General features: G+C 35.8%; 1 protein-coding gene across 3 annotated transcripts in view; it reads right to left on the bottom strand.

Moving 5' to 3' along the window:
* Window positions 1-22,227, bottom strand: part of FBN2 (fibrillin 2) — a 263,141-nt gene that overhangs the window by 80,390 nt on the left and 160,524 nt on the right. For all 3 annotated transcript variants that reach the window (XM_032262361.1, XM_032262277.1, XM_032262432.1), the window contains 5 exons: window positions 18,708-18,860; window positions 16,017-16,070; window positions 14,275-14,400; window positions 10,491-10,616; window positions 5,921-6,040 (listed from right to left, as the gene is read on the bottom strand). In XM_032262361.1, coding sequence (XP_032118252.1) covers window positions 5,921-6,040; window positions 10,491-10,616; window positions 14,275-14,400; window positions 16,017-16,070; window positions 18,708-18,860 — 579 coding nt within the window. The remainder of the gene's footprint in view (window positions 1-5,920; window positions 6,041-10,490; window positions 10,617-14,274; window positions 14,401-16,016; window positions 16,071-18,707; window positions 18,861-22,227) is intronic.

The following is a 22,227-nucleotide window of genomic DNA, read 5'->3' as shown; positions in this document are numbered from 1 at the left end:
GAAAATATAACTCAGCTGTGTATACCAAAAGCATTTGTTACAGTATTCTAAAAAAGAGGGCTAGGCAAAGTGGCTCATGCCTATAATCCCAGCGCTTTGGGAGGCTGCGGCGGAAGGATCACTTGAGCTCAGGGGTTTGAGACCAGTCTGGGAAAATGGTGAAACCACATCTCTACCAGAAAAAAAAAAGGATACTTTAAAACTTGTAATAGTGTATCCTTAGAAAACACTTTCATGTACCTGCATTCAAATATGGTATATTATATATATGTAAATAAAATATTATGCCTATATCTCTCTCTCATAATATGGTAATTAATATAATTGTATCTACTGATATTCTAAGAGGAGCTGTCCAAGATTTTACGCTGGTACTTAGAAACACAGTGCATTGTCATGTGGCACAGGCTGGGCTGGTCTTGAACTCCAGGCCTTGAGCAATACTACTTCGGCCACCCAAAGTGTTAGGATTACAGGCATGAACCACTGTGCTTGGCCCTTCATTTTTTTTTTTTTTTTTTTTACGTACTATAACAACATGATAAGACCATTACTTGTGTGAAAAGTATTCATAAGATTTATCCTTAATGACAAATGCTTTGATATCTAAGTTTTTATCGTATAAAATCCTTCAATCTCCTTCTCCCTTACGTCCCTGCTAAATAAATCACATACAATGTATGTTCTGTTATAGAGAGGCCAGTATTTCTCCAACTGAAGATAATTATTTGATGAATAATTTAAAAGAAAAAAAAACCCCTATAAAACAAAGAAGAAACAAACATCACTTATAAAACCCCCATTAAGGCATTCCCAGGGCTAATATCTGATGTATTTTCTTTCAGGCATTTAAAAAATGTGTGTGTATATGTGTGTGTGTGTAGATTTATCTCTTGTTCAAAAAGTAAATCATACTTATGGTAAACAATTTGAAGAAATAGAAAAGTATGAGGAAGACATAAAAATTACCTGTAACCCTCCAGAGATAACCATTCCTAACATTTTAAACTGACTCCATATCAAATTTAAGTTCTTCCTTTTGAATGGTAGAGCACACAGTGAAATATTATGCACTTTAAAACTTTTATTTTATGTGCGTTAAAGTGAATAATGAATGGTTAGTATATTTTTTGGTAGCATAATGAAACGTTTTGCAAATGAACAAAAAATAAATGACTTAATTGATTTTGAAGCAGTGACAAGGAATTCAGTCAAAGCTGACATGGCAAATACTAATTGGTTAAAAATATACATCCACATATCACGTTTTCCTTGTAGAGCAGTGGCTCTCAATTAAGTGTGCATAATATTACCAGGGCACTTGTTAAAATACCGATTCATAAGTTCTCAGGTATGCAGCTTAGGAATCTGAATTTTGACTAACTCCTCAGGTGATTCTGATGCAGACGGTGTGGAAAACACTTTACCAAAACCTCAATAGCATATTGTGGCAGTAAGACTTGGAAGACAACAAAGAATATTCCTACAGGATTTATTTTAAAATTCATTTAAATAATATGTACAGATAAAATTTACTTCTGGCCAGGCATAGTGGCTCATGACTATCATCCCAACACTTTGGGAGGCCAGGGTGGGCAGATCGCTTGAGCCCACTTCAGTTTAAGACCAGCCTGGGCAACATGGTGAAACCCCATCTATACAAACATACAAAAATTAACTGGGCATGATGGCACATGCCTGCAGTCCCAGCTACTCAGGAAGCTAAGATGGGAGGATTGCTGAGCCCGGTTGGCAGAGGTTGCAGTGATATCGTGCAACTGTATTCCAGCCTGGGTGAGAGAGTGAGACTCTATCTTCCAAAAAAATAGTAAGTTTTTACTCGTAAATTCAAAAAGAAAAACAACAAAAATACCCCCACAAACACAGAAAGGGAATTTCAATTAAACCATGGGAGGAATAGCTATTTCTGATTCCCTAGGAAACACGGGAAGTTACCAATATTCCAAACACCAAGACAGAGGTTTAAACAAAACAACTCTCTCCTGTACTGAATAAAGAGTTACGGGGCAAAGGTGTGAAAAACAGCTGGACAGTCACTTTGCTTTTTTACTCTGGCTTGAATGTTCAGTTTGGATAAAACTGTAGAGAAACATTAAAGGTCTGCTCATCAGCATTTACCTCAGGTCTCAGACTACAGGCTTGCTATAGATTTATACCTGTAAATTCTATCGCACAGAGGAAACAGAGATGCTTGTGTAAGGCTACCGTGTATTTAAATGATCTTTTAATAACTGGCACTCATTCTGATTTATCACCTTGGTTGTCATCATTTTAAGTAAGATAAATGACAGTCATTCCTAAGATTTATCAAGATAATTATAGGAACTAGAATTTCTATGTATTAATTTATTTACTCATTAAAACCACCCTGTAAATTATGTACAATTGCAGGTGGAAAAATTTAGGTGCATAGAGGTCAACCAATTTACCCAAGGTCATCCAGCTAGTACAGTGTCAGCATCACGATTTAAGCCTGTGCAGTCTGATTCTAGAGCCCTCACTCTGTAGCACAGTGATTCTTTAGGCAGGTGTGCATCGACACTGAAAAGCTACAAATCCATCAATAACCCTCCCCACTCCCCTACAGGTTCATCCTTCTCTTCTCTCTCTCCCCACTTCCTTTCCTCCATCATCCCTCCCTCTCTACCCCCTGGCCCACTGTTGTGTGTGTATACCTCCCCACCCACCTACACACAACAAGATACAGATGTAGACAGTCAGGGGTTAGTTAAGAACTCTCAAAAAATAAAGCAGGTTAATTAGCTTCAGGGTAGAAACAGGAGAAAGACTGTTATTTTACCTAGGATGGTCAGAGAAATTGTGACTTACAATGTGGCATCTGAATACAGATATAAGGAGAACAAGCCCTTCAAACCCAAGTGAGGGAAAACCATTCCAGCCAGAGAGATCAGTGGACTTCAGGTGGGGATGCAGGTGCAGGAAGTAGGCCAGTCTGGCTCAGGCAGAGGGGGTGGGAGGCAGCACAGGGAGACAAGTTCACAGCAGGCGCAAGATCATGAGGGGAGCACAGGCGTCAGCTAGGACTACAGCTTTTACTGAATGAAATGAGAAGCCAAAGTTTTCATAGGGTTCCTGGACAAAGAATGATATTCTTTGAGTTATGTTTTAAAAAGACTGCCTGGTGACTATGTGGAGGACTGGCTGTAGAATGGGGAAAAGAAAGTAAGGTAGAGGCTACAGTTGTAATCACGAAGAGAAATGATGGTGACTTGGATTGGGGGTCGGTGTGGTGATGGTGAGGAGGGGCTGAAATATGGATAAACTTCAAGTGCAATCGAGAGGTTCGCTGAGGACTTCCATGTGCAGCTTGAGAAAAAGACATCAAGGATGCTGCCAAGGTTTTGAGGCGTGGCAGCTAGAAGAACGAATTTGCCATTTGCTGAGATGGAAATGTTTCTGGGAGACTCAGGTTCAAGCCAGTATGCAGGAATTTGGTTTTAGACATGAGAATTTGAGATATTGATGAGCCATTGAAGTGGAGACACTGTACAGACAGTTGGAAACAGGAATCTGGAATTGGTAGCAAGGCTGAGGCCTAGAATTTCTCTATCAACTAGAGTGACAAATGTGTGAGTCAACACAGAGGCTCTCAGGATGAATGTGTGCAGAAAGAGAAGCAGAGGTCCAAAGATGGACTAGAGGAACACTTCAGGTTGAAGGTTAGGAGGATAGGGAGGACTCAGTAAAGGAAACAGAAAATGGGCCATACAAGCGAAAGGAAAAGAAGGTAGTTGTGCCTGGGAAGCCAAAAATACAAAATTTCTTGTGAGTAACTAACTGCGACAAATACTGCTAATAATCTAAGGTGAAGAATGAGAACAGACCATTGGATTTGACAGCACAGTGGTCACGGCCATACGTACGTGCAAGTTGAAGACAGAGCTCAGACCCAAGCCAAAGAGGAGGGAAACTGGTCTGGATTATATAGAACCATCAAACCACAGCAGTGTAATGCAAAAAATAATAACCAAATGAATCATTCTATTACATTTAATCATATTCAACCAGAATACTACTGTCTTTTTAAGCAGTTTGCAGAATCATTTGTGATTAATTTATATTTAGAAAAGTTAAGAAAAGATTCTAAATTCTTAAGTATTCATAGTATCAACTAATTCACATACCATCTATGTATATGAATTTTAAATTAGTAATCACATCATGAAATTTCAAAATGTAGTGACCTGGACCCTGTGGAAGAGAAAGTTGCAGGCTAACCACTGATGAGAGCCACTGACAGTCCTATTATACATTCATGACTTTTCCTGCGTGTATTTTACTATTGGTTATTTTCTTTTTCAACTAGAATTCTCTTTTTAATAGAAAAGGTACACAAAATAATGCCTAAAATTTAAAAATATTAGGGAAATTGCATTTTGAGCAGCTCTACACTGGGATGTTCGAATTGGATCATCATAAATGAAAGCACACAATACACTGGCTGAGAAAAATATGGTGGTGGTTAGTTGTTGGCAATGGGAAGAATGACATAAACACTTGGGGGTAAAAAGTCTTTGTTCTTGTTTTGTCAATAAATATAAGGGAAAAAGGCCAAAATAATAGAAGCCTATATGATGAGGCAAAAACTAAGTATCTTTGATGCTCAAGTGGCGTGCAGATTTAGTTTTCTGAGACATTAATTGACTAATGCTGAATTCATTTCCTTTACATAATAAAATGGCTCCATCTCAATTGGAAATTGTGGCTTAGCAAAAATATTTCTGCTTTACTGGATCCAACCCACACACCATCCCCCCAACCCAGCCCGGAATTCTATAAGAAAAAAGTAATGCCCCAGGCAGATGGTAGTCTATTTCCTAATATGGAGAGCTGAGCAAGGCTCAAATTTCACCAGCTGTATCTCATTGGAAAATGAGGAGCTGGTGTTTCCAAAGAGAAGGCTTTCATTGACAATTTTGGACTTGGTCATTTGACTTTATCTAACAAACAGGTACTCTAGCATCCAGCTAAATATGGTTAACATCAGACATAACACTGAAAAAAGCTATTGTCTTCAACAAATGTGAAAGTGAACATTCATTTTGGCTAGATAATAAATAAAACTGCCAGTTAATTTGGCATATTTAGAACTGAAGTATCTTCCTATTAGGAATATATATTTAGTTCACTTTAAAAGTGGATACCAGCTAATGATGTGAACTGCGTAGTCCTAGTGAATGGAACCACAGATGGCAGAAGTAGGGAAAAAATACTGGGAAAATTTGTTCCCTTTTAGATGCTGGATTTTTCCTTGCAGTAATAGATTAATCTCCCTTAATCTGCATCCTATGTCATTATTAAGAACTGCCCTTAAATGTTTTGAGACATATTGAAAGATGCTATAAGTTTTAGAATCTTTTCCCCTAGAGATATCCAAAAGTAAGAAAACAGTTATCTGCTCTTCCTCGGAACCCAAAAATTTATGATTGATGTAAAAAAAGAAAAAATAATAAATTCCCTCTATGTGTTTAAAAGCTTCAAATTCTTGTCCTGTTAACTGAATCCAAATTTCATCACATTTTTGTTTGCCATCAGTTTGTTTATAAAAAATGTACGCAGTAGAGATTTGATACTATTGCTGCCTCAGGCATTTTTAGGGTAACGAATATACATATGTGTGTGGTATGGAAATAATTATAAGTTATAACATAATATATCTACTTAGTTGAAAGGAAGATTTCTAGAATCTAACAAATATTGAAGAGGCTGCCTAATTCATGCTATTATGCTTTACCTCTATATCGAGTGAAAACAACTCATATAATGTGTAATTCTTGGCTTTCTGGAATCATATTCTGTTTCTATTCACAGAAAGGCCTGAGATCTGTGGGTAACTTTGCAGTGAAACTGAAACATCAATACCATGTATGAATCTTACCAATACAGATCAATCCTGTGGAGCTGAGTTTGCTGCCGGGTGAACATTCACAATTGAAAGATCCAAGGTTGTTCCTGCAGGCCCCATTGACACATGGGTTGCTTTCACATTCATTTATATCTACAATCCAGAAGGAAAAGATTCTGTTAGAACTGCCATGTGTTTCTGGAAAATATTATTCCAACAAGCCATGCTATGCCAGAATGTCTGGTAAACTTGGATCTCATAATTTTAATATGGATCTATGAAGCATAAAGTGAATGGGGAATGGAGACATGCATTTTACATCATGGATAACACATCTATAGGACTGGGGACTCATAGTAGGACCACAGCAATCAGCCTGTTGGGAAAGAGTTCAGTTACATGCTTCTTCAATATGTCATTACAACTTTACATAAATTGAATTCTTTTCCTGCATAATAAGATGTAATTCCAGGTGCAGCATCCTGTGCACAAAGGCTGATTTACTTTGATCATTTACGGTTTCATGAGGCTCTGAAAAACTTAAAAAGTCTATCTTAGAAGCAAAATATCACAACGTTGCTTTAATTTCAAGCTCTTGGCTACAAATCAGGAAATAAGGACTTAAACAGTCATGGTGGGTACATAACTCTCCTCTAGTGCCTATCCACATTCTCTGTCTTCAGCTGTTCACATTTAAATGTTTACCCTGCTTAGTTTTTTAAAATACAACTAATTTTGGGAAAATAAAAATTAAAAAAACTTGATCAAGTAGAAATAATTGCTTTAAATAGGCCTCTATAATCATTAATTTGATTTGAGGCCTAAATGAAATCATATACCATAATCTAAACAATTCCTGTTGATGGTCAGAAGCAGAACTGTACTGTGCCTATGTTCTCAAGTGGTGATTAGAGAAAATGTCACACCTGTAATGTGAAATAGTTTAACACATGAGTTAATAAAAAAAATACAAGCTTTAGGTAAAGTACTACAAACAAAATCAAAGACACTTTCAGTATAAATTCAACCACTTTTAAAGTGGTGCACTTTAAAGAAGTGGCACACAGATTTCTTCCTCTACTTAATTATCTGAAACAGATAATACACCTCACAACATTTTATATTGAACGCTGGGGTTACTAAGTTCACAAGCATGCTTTTTCTTTCTCTAAACATTTCTATGAATTTATTATAAATCACTTTACTATACTGAGGAAAGCAAGTAAACAAATAACTAGAAGACTTTAATGTTTCCTCTTGAATGTGTCAAGTCAAATATAAGCTAAACTAATCCTGAAAGAGCAAGGCTCACAGTTGATTTCTTTTGTTGGTGGACTTGACATGCAAATTTAAAAATCAGTGTGAAAAACAGGTATGCTCATTCTTTGTTACTTCAATATTACTCAAGAAGTATCCAGGTGTTAATTTAATTCTTGAAATAGAAACTGTTTGAAGAAATAGAAATGTATTTTGCTTTCGGGTTGTTTATAGTGAGAAAACCTCTTAAAAATACAAGAAAAGGTTTTGTAAATATAGCACAGATTTCTAATGAAAACATCAATCACAGAGTAGAGAAATTCTCTCATAAAAACACAATGTAAAAAAGAAACTAGGTAACCATAAAAGAAGCAGATAACTAATCTAAGGACAGACCACATATAATTCTCCTACTAATTTCATTTGTAAGAAGCCTGAAAAAAGAATTTCAATACTGTGTGCTTTTAAAATCTCTATTTCAAATTAAGCAATTATGAATTCAGAAACTATAAACATATGCACTGACAACTACAAATATCAACTATTTAGTTTTCCTTTAAATAATATGTTTTTATGTTATAAATGTCGTGGAACCAGGATTCAAACAGTTCACTGTACATTCCTGGAAATAAACTTCAAAGCACATCTGGTTTACATTTAACTAGTTATGTCACTGGAAACACAATCTAAACCACAGTGCTTGCTGTAAAAATTTTAACATTCACAGACTCTCAGAGCTCAAACAAAAAAAGTAAAATAAAGTTTCTGTAACTTCAATCTGAAATATAGAAGACCTTTACTCTCTTTATTATTAGTGCTATTTGTTATATACTTAAAACAGTCTGCTAAAAACATGTATGACAAAATTAGTGCAGAAGACAAATATACACAGAAAAAACTAAGATTTGCAACGAATCTGCTAATAATTCCCTGTCAGTCTTTGGAAATTAATTCAGAAAGAAAAGAGTGAAGAGAACTGCTTCAGACAGAAACATTTACTGTTTGAATGCAATGGTGGAAATAAGAAAAAGACCCAAGGGAAAAAGGGATGAGTAGCCTTCAAGTCTATTCTTTGCAAAACAGTTAATGAAATGCAAATAACAGTGGGAAGAAAGTGTAGAAATAACAGTTATTTGGTTAGGTTTCCCATGATAAATCATTTTTATTTCCCCCAATGTCATAAGGCTGGAGCCGAAATAGTTGCCTAACATTTCTTCTTTATTTACATAACATGAACTTCTTTCCTATAAATGACAGACATAAAAAATTGTTCTTACATTAAAGAAATCTCTCAGATTAAGGAAAAGTACGCTTCGAATGAGTGCAGATCACTCTTTCTAACCCTCACTGTTGCCTGATTTGGTATTAAAGTGCCTTAACATTTACATCATCACCTAATGTTACACTATTAAACACCACTGGCTCCTACTCTTCCTAACTGTTCATGTAAGCAGGCAAGTCTCTGATTTTAACTTCTTTGGTATTTCAGCTCTCAGAACCATTAAAGTGCAACTTACTTGTCTATAAATAATCATTGATAATTCAGTGTACATAGCACATAGAACCAGACATCATCCATTTAGTTCTGTATTACATGTCTCTCGCAATAGCACCAGAAGGTATTTTCCTAGACAGGGAAACCAGTTTTAAAAATAATCAGTTTCCTAGTAAAATCAAGGGGACGTCCTACACTGCTCTTGCTTTCTAAGTTTCCTGAGATTTAACAGAAGCTTATCCTCCAACAGAAAATAGATAAAACTGAAAAAGGACTGTGGGAAGGGAGTGTAGAAAATCGGGAAAAACAAAAACCTTTGAAATCCCTTCTTCCATCTGTCCAAGGCAATCACGTAGGAAATATGGCTAGGACACTTTTCATAAAGTATGTTTCTCTGAGCCATTCTGAAGAATAGGTATTACAGGTGGGAAAGGGATCTAGAAAACAGAGACTCTGTAGTTGAATACATTTGAGAAGCCAGAGCTGGTTTAAAAAGAGGGCTCTGATAACCTATTGAAAGATATTCCAAACTCTTATGTGTGTCCCCTACTCATCTATGGAGAAGATAAATCTTCAAGTACTTTAAGTGGGAATAGAATGAGCACTCTTGTTTGAGGAGTTCCTGCAAAGATGTTGGACAACAGAGGAAACCATAAGTAAGTTTAGAGAAAGGGGATTTTATGTCGAAGTTTTCTATTTTTTTTCCTTTAGGCTAGTTATTGTTTTTCAGTGGTCCCTCTGACTCAATTCAAAGTTAGCACTGCACTTTGTAATTACGTTTCATTGACTTCAGCAGAGTTATTTGTGTTTTGGCATCTTCTTCTATAGTCCTAACTGGTTTCTGTTCACGAGAATGCTTTGAAGTTAAACAGTAAGATGAAGAGAGAACGTTAACATCTTTTTGCATAGTATTACTATTGCAGTTTTCTTGGCTGTAGCATCATGAAAACACAAACACTTTAACAGATTAAAAAAGGCTATTCCACAATCAATGAAGATGAAATCTTTTCTTAAAAGTTGCTATTCTAAGGTAGTAACTGGGTTTGAGAATGGTACGGGACCCTTCTGTAGGCCCCAACGGTGAGACTTAAAACAGGAATAAATGACTCGTATTCATACCACAGATTATTCTGAAATATACAGCATTTTGATCAAGATGCAAAAACATAATCTAATGTGCTCACTGCTTAACCAATATCTCATTGAAAATGAAGACTTCTCTAACCATCTTAACTCATTTAAGTAGCTTCCAATGCAAAAATACGTGATTAGAAGAAAACAAAGAAATTTTAAACACTAGTTTATGGTCTATAAACCCAAATGACAACTTTTAATTATCAAATGGAAAGGACAATTCTGTTAGACTAAAAACTTACTAAAGTTATCGTTTTTACTTAGGCCTTAAATATTTTGTAGGCCAGCTTTTTGGGTATATCAATCATTTAATAAATAAAATGCCTAAGAGTGAACTTTTCCATTACGATTCAGGTTTCTACACTAATGGATCAGAGTGGCTCTGAAAAGGGGAAAACACAGTAAACAAATATCTGACATTCTATTTCAACATGTAAAACAATGTGGCTCCTTCCAGTTGGTTTCTTTTTTATCTACTTCAAAATGTTTCTTCCAAATGTCTGTTGATATTTTGCCTGAATGGAACAAAATTGATGGTGTTTGTTAACTATGTTAGGTCCTTCCTATTCCAAAAACTGGCAGATTAGCTAAATAAGATTATAACATAAAATATTAAAACAATTTTCTTTTTACTACATTCCTTCATCCCTGTAATTGACGTTTATAGATCTCCAGGTACTCATTATTCACAAATAAGGCAAGGAAGACAGCTCTTACCTTCACAGGTCTCTGTCTCGGTCCTGAACACATACCCTGGTGGGCACGTACAACTGTAACTTCCTGGCGTGTTTCGGCACAGTCCATTATCACAAAGCAGTCTGTTTACTAAACACTCATCAATGTCTGAAAGCAACCATTGAAAGACAGGAGATACACATATTTAAGCATGCATAACAGTGGGCAGCAATGTTTAATTTTATTATTTGTTTTATTTCTCTCTTCTCTGTGACATAGTCTCTGTATCACAACACACTCTTCATCCTAAGCAAAATGTATTTAGTTTTATTCAAATGGGATATTTCTATGCTAGTGGCTACTTTTAAGATGCTTTTGAAACCCTGGAAAGTATGAGCTCGCTTGGAAAAAGCACACCTCTACTTCACTTGCTTAAGTCCTGTAATAATATTATATTTGATAGATTTTCAAAGCACTCATAAAATATATCAAAAGCTTAAATTCATTTGCCTGTGTACTTGCTTATATATAATAAAAGTAACAGAAGGCATTTTTTGTGATTAAAATTTTTAAAAAGAATGCCTTATATCTTCATGTCCCAGATGGTTTAAATATGCATTAAACATCAGTTAAACAAAAGACATTCATTAAACTTTTCCCATTAGTTTATCTCAAAAACAGTTAGTTATTAATGGAAATGATGTATTTTGCATACTCCTTTAGCAGTCCAGAGGAGCCTAGAGAATATTATCTAAAATTCTAGTTTAAGAAGCTAACAATGAGTTGTTTGTTTGTTTTTGAGACAGAGTATCACTCTGTTGCCCCAGTTGTAGTGCAGTGGTGTGATCACAGCTCGCTGAAGCTTTGAACTTCTTGGCTTAAGCAATCCTCCTGCCTTAGCCTTCCGAGAGTAGTGGAGACTACAGTCACATGCCACCATGCCCGGCCAATTTAAAACAATTTTTTTTAGAAATGGGATCTCACTTTGTTGCCCAGGCTGTTCTGAAACTTCTAGCCTCAGGTCAGCTTGGTTTCCCAAAGTGCTGGGGTTATAAGCATAAGCTACCACATCTGGCCTCACTTTTTAATATTCTATCCTTTCATTTTTGCAAGTGTAGTTAGTGACAAAAAGAAATAAACACTCTAGTTTACCGTGAAGAACTCCTTTTACTTAAAGTTACATTTCTAGTCTTGCAAATAACAATTTTTCCTTATTAAGCAATATACTGACACTGTGGAGATTTAGAAAACAGATCAGAGACATATCTGCAATTCCATCACCACTGATAATACTCTTTTGTGTTTTATCGTATTTTTTCCTTTCTTGATCTTGTTTTTGCTCCAACTCTGAATCTTGATACTTTCAAAATTAACATATTTTAAGGACTAGGCTACCATAGCTTTTCCCTTAAGAGTGTAATATGTGTACAAATGGTGACTGCATCACAATTTTCTTTTTTTTTCTGAGATGGAGTCTCACTCTGTCACCCAGGCTAGACTGCAGTGGTGTGATCTCTGCTCACTGCAGCCTCCACATCCCAGGTTCCAGAGATTCTCCTGCCTCAGCCTCCTGTGTGCTGGGATTACAGGCATATGCCACCATGCCTGGCCAATTTTCATATTTTTAGTAGAGGGGTCGTTTTACCATGTAGGCCAGGCTGGCCTCGAACTCCTGACCTCAGGTGATTGAACTCCTGACCTCAGCCTCCCAAAATACTAGGATTATGGGTGTAAGCCACTGCATCTGGCCTGCATCACAATTTTTAAACCCATCTTTCTATGCTATGGATTGAATTGTTTCCCTTAAAAACAATATGTTGAAGTTCTAAAACTCAGTATCTCAGAATGTGACTTTATTTGGAAACAGGATTTTTATAGAAGTAATCAAGTTATACTGAGGTGGTTAGGGCAGGTTGTGATCCAACATGACTGGTGTCTATTTAAAAAGAGAAAATTTAGACTTCACTTCTGGAGAATAAAAGCTATCATGTTTGCATATTCTTATACATGTTCAATAATCTTTGCTTGGTACTCTTCCCTGTAGTTATCAAAATCTATTATAAGCACATAATATAAATATAGCTTTTACATCCATCTGGATGTTTGTCTTCAACTCCAAATCAAATGAATATGTTCAATAATAAAAGCCACTACCAGAAACACAGAAAAATCTGTTCCTTTCCTAATCATAATCATTAACACTTGGTTGTAAAAGCCATCAGTGATTAGTTGTAAAACTATCATGCACAATGATGGACTGAATAACATTTATTTTATAAAAGTTGACTCAAGTGCTTTTTGGGAAAATTCAGATTCTTTGGAAATTCTTGAATATACGCACTAATAGAAAACAACAGGCCGGGCGCCGTGGCTCACGCCTGTAATCCCAGCACTTTGGGAGGCCGAGGCGGGTGGATCACGAGGTCAAGAGCACGAGACCATCCTGGTCAACACGGTGAAACCCCGTCTCTACTAAAAATACAAAAAATCAGCTGGGCATGGTGGCGTGTGCCTGTAATCCCAGCGACTCAGGAGGCTGGGGCAGAATTGCCTGAACCCGGGAGGCGGAGGTTGCGGTGAGCCGAGATCGCGCCATTGCACTCCAGCCTGGGTAACAAGAGCGAAACTCCGTCTCAAAAAAAAAAAAAAAGAAAACAACAAAAGATTGTCAAACCTTTTCATCCTCCTCCCCTTCCTTTTGTTAAACATAAATTACATACTTGAGTTTTTTCAATCATTCTCTTATAAATTAAAAAAGGAAATACCTTTGTCTTAGTTGTCATGTTTAGATATACTGCGGGAACTGATTATTTATTTATAAAGTCAAAATTCTCTCAACCTCTAACATTTTATCTTCTTAACTTACTTGCATCTATACCGACCTGTTAATAGTTGAAGTCAAATTCTTAGTAAAAAATTACAAAATTAAGGTACATGCAGGAAAACGATAGGCCAATAATTGAGCATGTGTTAATTTGGGAAAAGATATTTTAAATACTAAGTGGTACAATGGAGAAGTTTGTTAATTCTATGGACTATACTACCATAGCTTTTCCCACAATAGTGTAATATGTGTACAAATTACAGCTGCATCATAAGTTTCTTTTTTTTTTTTTTTTTTTTTTTTTTTTTGAGATGGAGTCTCGCTCCGTTACCCAGGCTGGTGTGAAGTGGTGTGATCTCTGCTCACTGCAGCCTCTGCATCCTGAGTTCCAGTGATTATCCTCTCTCAGCCTCCTGGGTGCTGGGATTACAGGCATGCGCGACCACGCCTGGCCAATTTGGATCACAACCTGCCCTAACAACCTCATTATAACTCAGCCTCCTGGGTGCTGAGGCGGCTGCGGCAGATTTACTGGAACCCAGGATGCGGAGGCTGAGTGAGCAGAGATCATGCCACTACACTCCAGCCTGGGTGACAGAGCAAGACTCCATTTCAAAAAAAAAAAAAAAATTGTGATGCAGTCACAATTTGTACACATATTACACTATTATGGGAAAAGCTACGGTAGTCTAATCCATAGAAGTAAAAACTTCTTTGTGGTGCCACTTAGTATTTAAAATATTCTTTTCCCAAATTAACACATACTCAATTATTAGCCTATCATTTTCTTGCATATACCTTTATTTTGTAATTTTCTAATTTTTTGCTAAGAATCAAACTTTGTTTGATTCTGATACTTTCATATCAATGTGTAATATGAAGGAAACAAGAAAAACTGTAAGATTTTTAGTTTTAGTCATTTATTTGTGTTTTTACTTCTAATATAATATCTGGGATTAAGCTATATGAAAGGTTCTTGCATAAATATAACAAATAACTTACCGATACAGTTTCTTCCAGAGGCATCTGGTTCATAGCCACTGTTGCAATTACAACGGTAACTACCACGTAAGTTTTCACAAATCCCATTGGCACATATATCAGGATCCAAAGCACACTCGTTGATATCTGCATTAAATATCGAAAGTTGAATGCTCCTATACATGTTATTGTTTGTTGATAAATGTAGGTCTAATAAAGACCATTCAACATATGAAGTGTTTAACTCTGCAAACTCACAATTTGCCTGCATTTCAGAAAGGAAAAGGAACTGAAAACAAGGAGTAAGAAAATACAATTGAGAGATATAGGACACTTCACTGGTAAATCAAAAGAAAAATGAAAGCAGCTGGCAGAAATTCAAAGAGTTAAATCATGAAATATGACTGTATTTACAATAAAATTAATAAAGACAATTTATAGGCTTTTGGCTCAAAATCCAAAGGAAAACTCAACTTGATAGATACTGTAACTAGCTAATTAAAAGACAGAGATTTATTAGGGTGGCCCATATAATTTTATGGTCCCCAAAGGTACAGGATATTTCTATTTTATTACTTTTTTGTGGTCGAGTAATATGTTATTTAATAAGTGTTTCTCATTGCTGATAAGTTGAAATTAATGGAGAGTATACTTAAAACATGGGTGCTTCAGAACATGATGTTTTATAACAAGCCATGAACATGCCTACTACTACTATATCACACAGGGGTAGTGGGACTTGTGCACCGATGTGCTTGTATGAATGACCAAGTAGTTTCCCATAGTGGCTGGCTCTGCTAGGCAGGCTCTATTGACAGGGAATATAGTGAAAGAGTCAGCCTCAAATCAAGTTTTGGTCACTATGCTCAAATTGATACTATTGTTTTCAATAATTTGGAAGACCTTAAATGCTTTGGAAACATCTTTCATTTCATACTCAGGGAAAAAGTACTTGTAAAAGTTTACTTTTTACTCTGGCTTGGATATTTATCATAAAGATTCAATATCACTGCCTACCATCTATAATATGAATAAAGCCTTTTCAAACACAAGTGTAGAATATATATATGTATATATATATATTCTAATATATACCTATTCATATATAGTGAAGATAAATAACACCCCAGTTTTATTCGCATATAAATGAATCTATATGTATACTAAAATATAAAAGAACTTGAAAATTATAAACACATATGTACTTATACATTCAATATTCCATATTGGAATTCTGTTAACCGTAATAGAAAATTGAAAGCAAGAAAAACTTTAGCGAATCTTACTTCTTGACTTGGAGAGAAGTATTTTACTATTCTTAGGTATAAATAGTCTTAAATTATTTCAGCCGGTATATCCCAAACTTGATCAATATCAAATATCTCTTTAATGTTATTTATTTTTCTAACCCTATTTGCACCATTACTTAATAGTTTCTCATAAAATTGACTTATTCTTTTTTTTTAATATAAATGCCACATCTATTCATTTCTTAAGCAATGATTGCATGAAATCAGGAGAGCAGTTTGTTAGTGACATTTTTAACAACACATATTTAACAGATAAATATTTATACAAGATGAAAATGTGCATCTACATATCGCTTAATATTATCCAGCTTATAACCACTGCTTAAGGAGATAATTAATCTCATTATTCTATAATATTATATTTTCATAGCGAATATACTCATATAAATATAATTATAAAGCTATGCAATTATGTCATATGATTATTATAAAATTGAGATTAACAAGAGTTACCTCTTCCATCCACAGTGATACCTACTCCGCTACTACAAAGGCTATGGAATTCAGCTGTATGACAAAAATAAATAAGACAATTAAAAATAACAATACCTATTTCATATACGAGTCATTTTCATCACTTCAAAACTACCATTGGGAAGAATTATTTGTCCATTAATTTTTAAAGTGAAAAAGATGACCATTTTCTGGCATGCAATTATAAAATTCTAAACTCATAAACATAAAAGAGTAAATAAAATCACTTGTAGTCATCATCCTGAATATTATTAATATATATAAATATTACTAATATTTTCTACATACAGAAACTTTAAGAAAAATCTAAATGGTCTTAACAAGGCTTGATATTAAACTTTTTTTTTCTCTCACTAATAAAATAATAACAGTCAAAATGTAGGTTATAGTACTTACCAAGTGCTTGGCATTGTTCTGCATCTTACATCTAACAATTTCATTAATCTTCCCAATACCACAAACTAAATAGTACTGTATTTTCTTTTTTACAACTGAGTAAAAAAGGAACACAGAGAAGTGCAGTAACTTGACCAAGGTCACAGAGATTGTGAGTGGAGATGCAGACGTGGTTCCTGGGTGCTCTCTCACCTGCATGTCATGTCAATATCCCATTTAATAAGCCATTTAATATTGTTTTCTCAGTTATGTAGAAGTACCACATTTATACAATCAGTCTCTTACTGGTGAAATTCATTTTGTCCAACTTTTCGCAACTATCATAAATAATACGAAGCTTAATTATATCTTTAGGATAAACTCTTGCAAGTAAAACTCTGAAAGTTTATCCCCCTTTTAAGGTTTTAGATAGTTCTTCCCCTCCAAAAATGCCTTCAAATTATCCTTTTATCAGCAATATAAGGGAGTATTCATTTTAATATCCTCATTATCACTGGGAATAATCAATTGTCTATACCAATCTGATAAACAAAAATGGCACCTTATTTTATTTTTAATTTTATGGAGAGTGGGCATCTTTTTACATGGTATTCTTTCATTTGCATTTCTACTTTGTGAAATTCTGTTTGTGTACACTGCTCTTTTTTCTATAGTGGATTTCAACTTTCCTTATTGATTAACGTAAACTCCATAAAGATTAAGAAATGACACAGAAAATATTTTTTCCAGTTTACTTGTGTATTCTACTATTTAGGCCTGCTTTGAAAGTCTTTTACCATTACAAAATAAAAAAGAATTTATATTCTATATGAAAATTATGTTTTAACATTTAATGTAGGGACCTAACGATATTTTTTTCCAAAAGTTATCAACAATAATTATTTAATCCTTTTCCTCGCTGCTCCAAAATGCTTTGTTATATCCTAATTCCTATTCATATTCAGGTTTCTAGATTCATTTTATTAGCTCACTTGGCTTTTTGTCCAGTCTTACACCAATTTTTGAACTTCTTTGGTAATATGTATAATTCAGTTTGGTATATTTTAGAGCTAGATTCTCCTCATTATCTTTCTTTTTTTTTAAAAAAAAGTCACACTCAGTAATTCTTCCAGATGCATCAAATCATTATTTCCATGTTTGAAGAATCTATTTAAGATTTTTAAAGGAATTATAAGACATTTCCTTTGCAGGAATGTCTTCCTGTATCCTCCACACGGAAAGTTCTTATTTGTTTCAAGACCAAACTAAACGTGCCCCTTCTGTGAGGTCCTTCCCAGCTGCCCTGGGCTACTAGTTGCTCCTTCTTCTGTGCTCTCTCATGCTTGTGTATGAACCTTTTAAAGCGTTAATCACACTAAATTGTAATTTATACATTTGCCTGCCTGTATTCTGAACTACCCCTAAAGTTAAGGAAAAACACAGATTGTGTTTACGTTAGAATCCCTACTGAACTTACATACATTAAATATGGGTTTCGTGAAAGTGTGAATAGATAAGAGTCAATCTTATTGACCTAAGAGTTTGGAACTATTGCCTGAGATTGTGACTTGAGATCACTTGGTGTCAAGATATGAAAAACAAATCAAATTGAGTTGTTGCATTTATAACCTTGAAAGTGGTAAGTAAATTTTATGTTAGTCTTTACAATGACAGCACAGATCAAGGCAACTGAGGCTATCACGTTCATGTAAAAAAAAAAAAAAAAAAACTCCTGTAATAATCATAACTGTATAAGTGAATAGATTTTTGTTTGTTTTTTAAAGAGTCAGCATCGCACTCTGTTGCCCAGGCTGGAGTGTAGTGGCATGGTCATGGCTCACTGCAGCCTCGAACCCTTGGGCTCAAGCAATCTTCCCCACCTCAGCCTCCCTACTAGCTGGTACTACAGGTGTGTGCCACCACATATGGCTAATTAAGAATTTCTTTTTGCCAAGACAGGGTCTCACTATGTTGCTCAGGCTGATCTTGAACATCTGGCCTCAAGTGATCCTCCTGCCTCAGCCTCCCAAAGTGCTGGGATTACAGGCGTGAGCCACCACACTCAGCCAGCAAATAGATTTTTTTATTCACCGTGTGTTCTGTCGGCCTAGAAATCATATATAAACACAAGCCAAATCTCCTTACTGTCTGCCTTACATATCAATACAAGATTGAATTTCTTTTCTTCAGTTAAAATTAATGATGAAACATTTAAGAGCTGATGTTCTTTAGCCAAATGTCTAATGTTGCATTTCTTGATTATTTATCAAGTATGAAAATGGCACATGAGACTACCTGAATTTTTTGCAGGACATGGCTGGCAGGGTTCTCCAAAACCATAGTCTGGATTGGCACAGCAGCATTCGGACTTGGTCACTGCACCGGGGAAAGGACGGACACACACTCCTTTCTTGATACCTCCATAGCAGGTACTGCGCATGTGAGTATCTAAAGGAGACACAAAAACAATGACTTGAGGCAGTGATAGAGACAAAGGGATTTCAAAACTGAAGGCTTCTTTTTACCCTGGCCGCTAGATTGGCAGCTTTTAAAGGGCATATGAAACTTTTATTTATTTATTATTATTTTTTGAGATAGTCTCACTCTGGTGACAGGCTGGAGTGCAGTGGTGCGATCTCGGCTCACTGCAACCTCCGCATCCTGGGTTCAAGTGATTCTTCTGCCTCAGCCTCCCGAGTAACTGGGATTACAGGCAAGTGCCAGCACGTCCAGCTAATTTTTCTACTTTTAGTGGAGACGAGGTTTCACCATGTTGGCCCGGATGGTCTTAATCTCTTGGCCTCATGATCTGATCGCCTCGGCCCCCCAAAGTGCTGGGATTACAGGTGTGAACCACGTCGGCCGGCCAGGCATCTGAGACTTTTATTTTGCATCTTTAGCATGTAACAGTGCTAGGAAATCAACAAATGTTTTCTAAGTGAGGATAAGAATACATGCATATCTCTGATTCTATTTTTTTTTCTTTAATAAGTTTTATGAGCTACACAGTATCCATTGTCCCATTTATCCCCACAAACCTTTCATGGAACCTAGGATATTTCCACAGTTATAAAGAATACTTTGAGCTCTAATCACTGGCTATACTATATTCAAAATGACACTTCTTATCTCAATTTTGGAAGTTCTCATGAACAATGAAGTCAATGAAGTTAAACTACCTTGAGGTGATACTGCTTGGGCATGAGATTTCCTATTCCCACTTTCTGAGTTAGGAGGTCTTTCTTTTCAACTCCCAGGATACTGCTTGTGACTGTTTTAACCTCAGAAACTCAGTAAATCCAGTTACGAAAATAGTTAACTACCATATGTGCTCTTGGCATTGTGCTCATTGCTTTCAGACATGATCTCATTGAACAGTCAGGTCAACAGCTCTACAGGAGTGGTCATTATGTGCACTTTACAGATGAGGAAGATGAGGTTCAGTGCTACCTATGTAGTTTGAAGTCCTTGAATATCCAGTGCCTGAGTCGGGGTTCAAACAAGGCTGATGTGACTTCCAAAACACTTCTTCTTTCTAGTAAGTAAGGCTATACCCTAAAGAAGCATGTTCTGCTTAGTCCTCTCACTCTTAATTCTCATAAAATATCCTACAACTTTATGAGACAGTAAATGGTGAACTATAAAAAACTCAGATCATAAAGGGCAGAGAACCAGTACAGTTTTTAAGCAGTATACTGACCTGGTAATTTCACCAGAGATAACCTCTATTATAAATATCTGTAATTATTTACAACTTGTTGGAAAAAATTTTATCTGCTTGTTATGCAAAATGAGTCATCCAATAATTTCTTATGACCTGGGGGTGTTTCTGATTAAAACAATGTGATTTACGGCTGCATTAAAAATGAGATATGTGTGTGCTTAAATGGAAGGAGGCCATGGGATTCACCAGCCCCAACCCTGAGGCGTCAACTCAGTGAAGCGTTCTGCCTCTGCTGTGGCTGAGTTTGGTAACATACCCTCTGAGTTAGACACAAACACAGACATGACTTGAAGGCAAATTTGCACAAATACAACATAGTTCAAGATTTCTGATATGAGTTTTGTGAGTTCTTTGGGCATTACCAATTATCTTGGAAGGCGTCTATGAACAGCCAAAGTTATTTCTGCTTTTGGACTAAGAGGACATGCCATGCAGAATTTTTAGAAGCAAGCAGATAAAAGGCCTATGGAACTCACTGGAAGAGTGAGACCTGTTATATGATAGTTTGCATTACAGGTGAATCAATCTCTTTAGAGTACTCAACACCAGACGTTTCACAAAAAAGAAAGTAGCATAACTTACATGTGGGTTTTAGGGACATACACTTCTTCAGGTTCAGATCCCCACAAGATGATCTTACCTAAATTACTTAACATCTTCCTTATTCATTAAATAAGGATACAGTTTGTACAGTAAATGAAAGCATATCTGTTAAGTAGTAAGCACAGTGCCTGGGACACGTTTGAAATACTCAGAAAATGGTGACCACCTTATTTCCCTCTTCTATTTTTTTCTAAGACTAGTAAAGTACAGTAGTGAGAAGGGAGGAAAAGTAGAACAAGGAGTTCTATCTGTAACTGACTGAATAATCAATTGAGATAACTCACTATCTCCCTACTGATCTTTTCCTATTCCAAGACCCCAAACTGGCAACATAGCTCATATTATACTATTCAAATACTGTTAACTAATCCGCTGTATACGGGTGGATAAGACAAGAGGAACAATACCAGTAGCACCATCAGAATATGCTCACATGAATGTGCTGGTGACAGACTGGCCCTAAATGCTAAGCTGCATCTTTTCCATATGTTATCCGATCTCTGCCCTCCCTCCCTCCCTTTCTTCCTTCCTTCCTCTCTCTCTTTCTCTCTTTCTTCTCACTCTTGTCCCCCAGGCTGGAGCGATCTTGGCTCACTGAAATCCCCAGCTCCCAGGTTCAGGTGATTCTCCTGCTTCAGCCTCCTGAGTATCTGTGATTACAGGCACTCACCAACATGCCTGGCTAATTTTGTATTTTTAGTAGAGATGGGGTTTAACCATGTTGGCCAGGCTGGTCTCGAACTCCTGACCTCAGGTGATCCATCGGCCTTGCCCTCCCAAAGTGTTGGGATTATAGGCATGAGGCACCATGCCTGGACGCTTTTCTCTCTTAAAAAATGAAAAAATTTTAAATTTCCTCAGGTAATTTGCAGATCTGCATACCATGGGTAAAATGTTTATGGATGCAAAATGCTAACTTTATTTTATTCTTCTTTCTTTAATATCAACTTTTACTTATAACTTAAAGCAGCAACTCTTAAGACTATGACCTAGATATGATGTCACTATTCTAATTAAATAACAATATCAGTAGTAGTTAACTTACTGGACATTTGCTATGTTCTAGACACCATTCAAAGCTTATTTAATTCTCAAAACAACAAAAGAGCAAAGGAAGAACAGAGAAGTCCTTTTTCTTTCTGTCATCTTAGAATTTTTTTGTCATCTAAGAATATTCCGTAGTCATCACGTGGTCTGAGTTTTCTTCCGTACTCATTAAACCGCATCATTGAATAAACTTAAAAATAAATTTTGAATGAATGGGAAATATAAAAATATGATTGCCTTTTGTTTATACCTTGCTTGTGAGTTGTATTTCAACATACTAGTTAAAATTGTAGTTTAATGATCTGAAACTTAAAAAAAAAAACACATCTTAATATCTACAGAAGAAAAATAAAAAAAGAGATCTAAAATTAAAATGCTAATCCTAATAGTAATTCATAACAGTGATTCCTTCCTTCCCTCCTTCCTTCCTTCCTTCCTTCA

Source organism: Sapajus apella, unplaced genomic scaffold (genome assembly GCF_009761245.1).
Source record: "Sapajus apella isolate SASKATOON/1434 unplaced genomic scaffold, GSC_monkey_1.0 scaffold1, whole genome shotgun sequence".
Lineage (NCBI taxonomy): Eukaryota > Metazoa > Chordata > Mammalia > Primates > Cebidae > Sapajus > Sapajus apella.
Note: the sequence above shows the minus strand (reverse complement) of the source record. Positions and strands in the feature narration are given on the sequence as shown.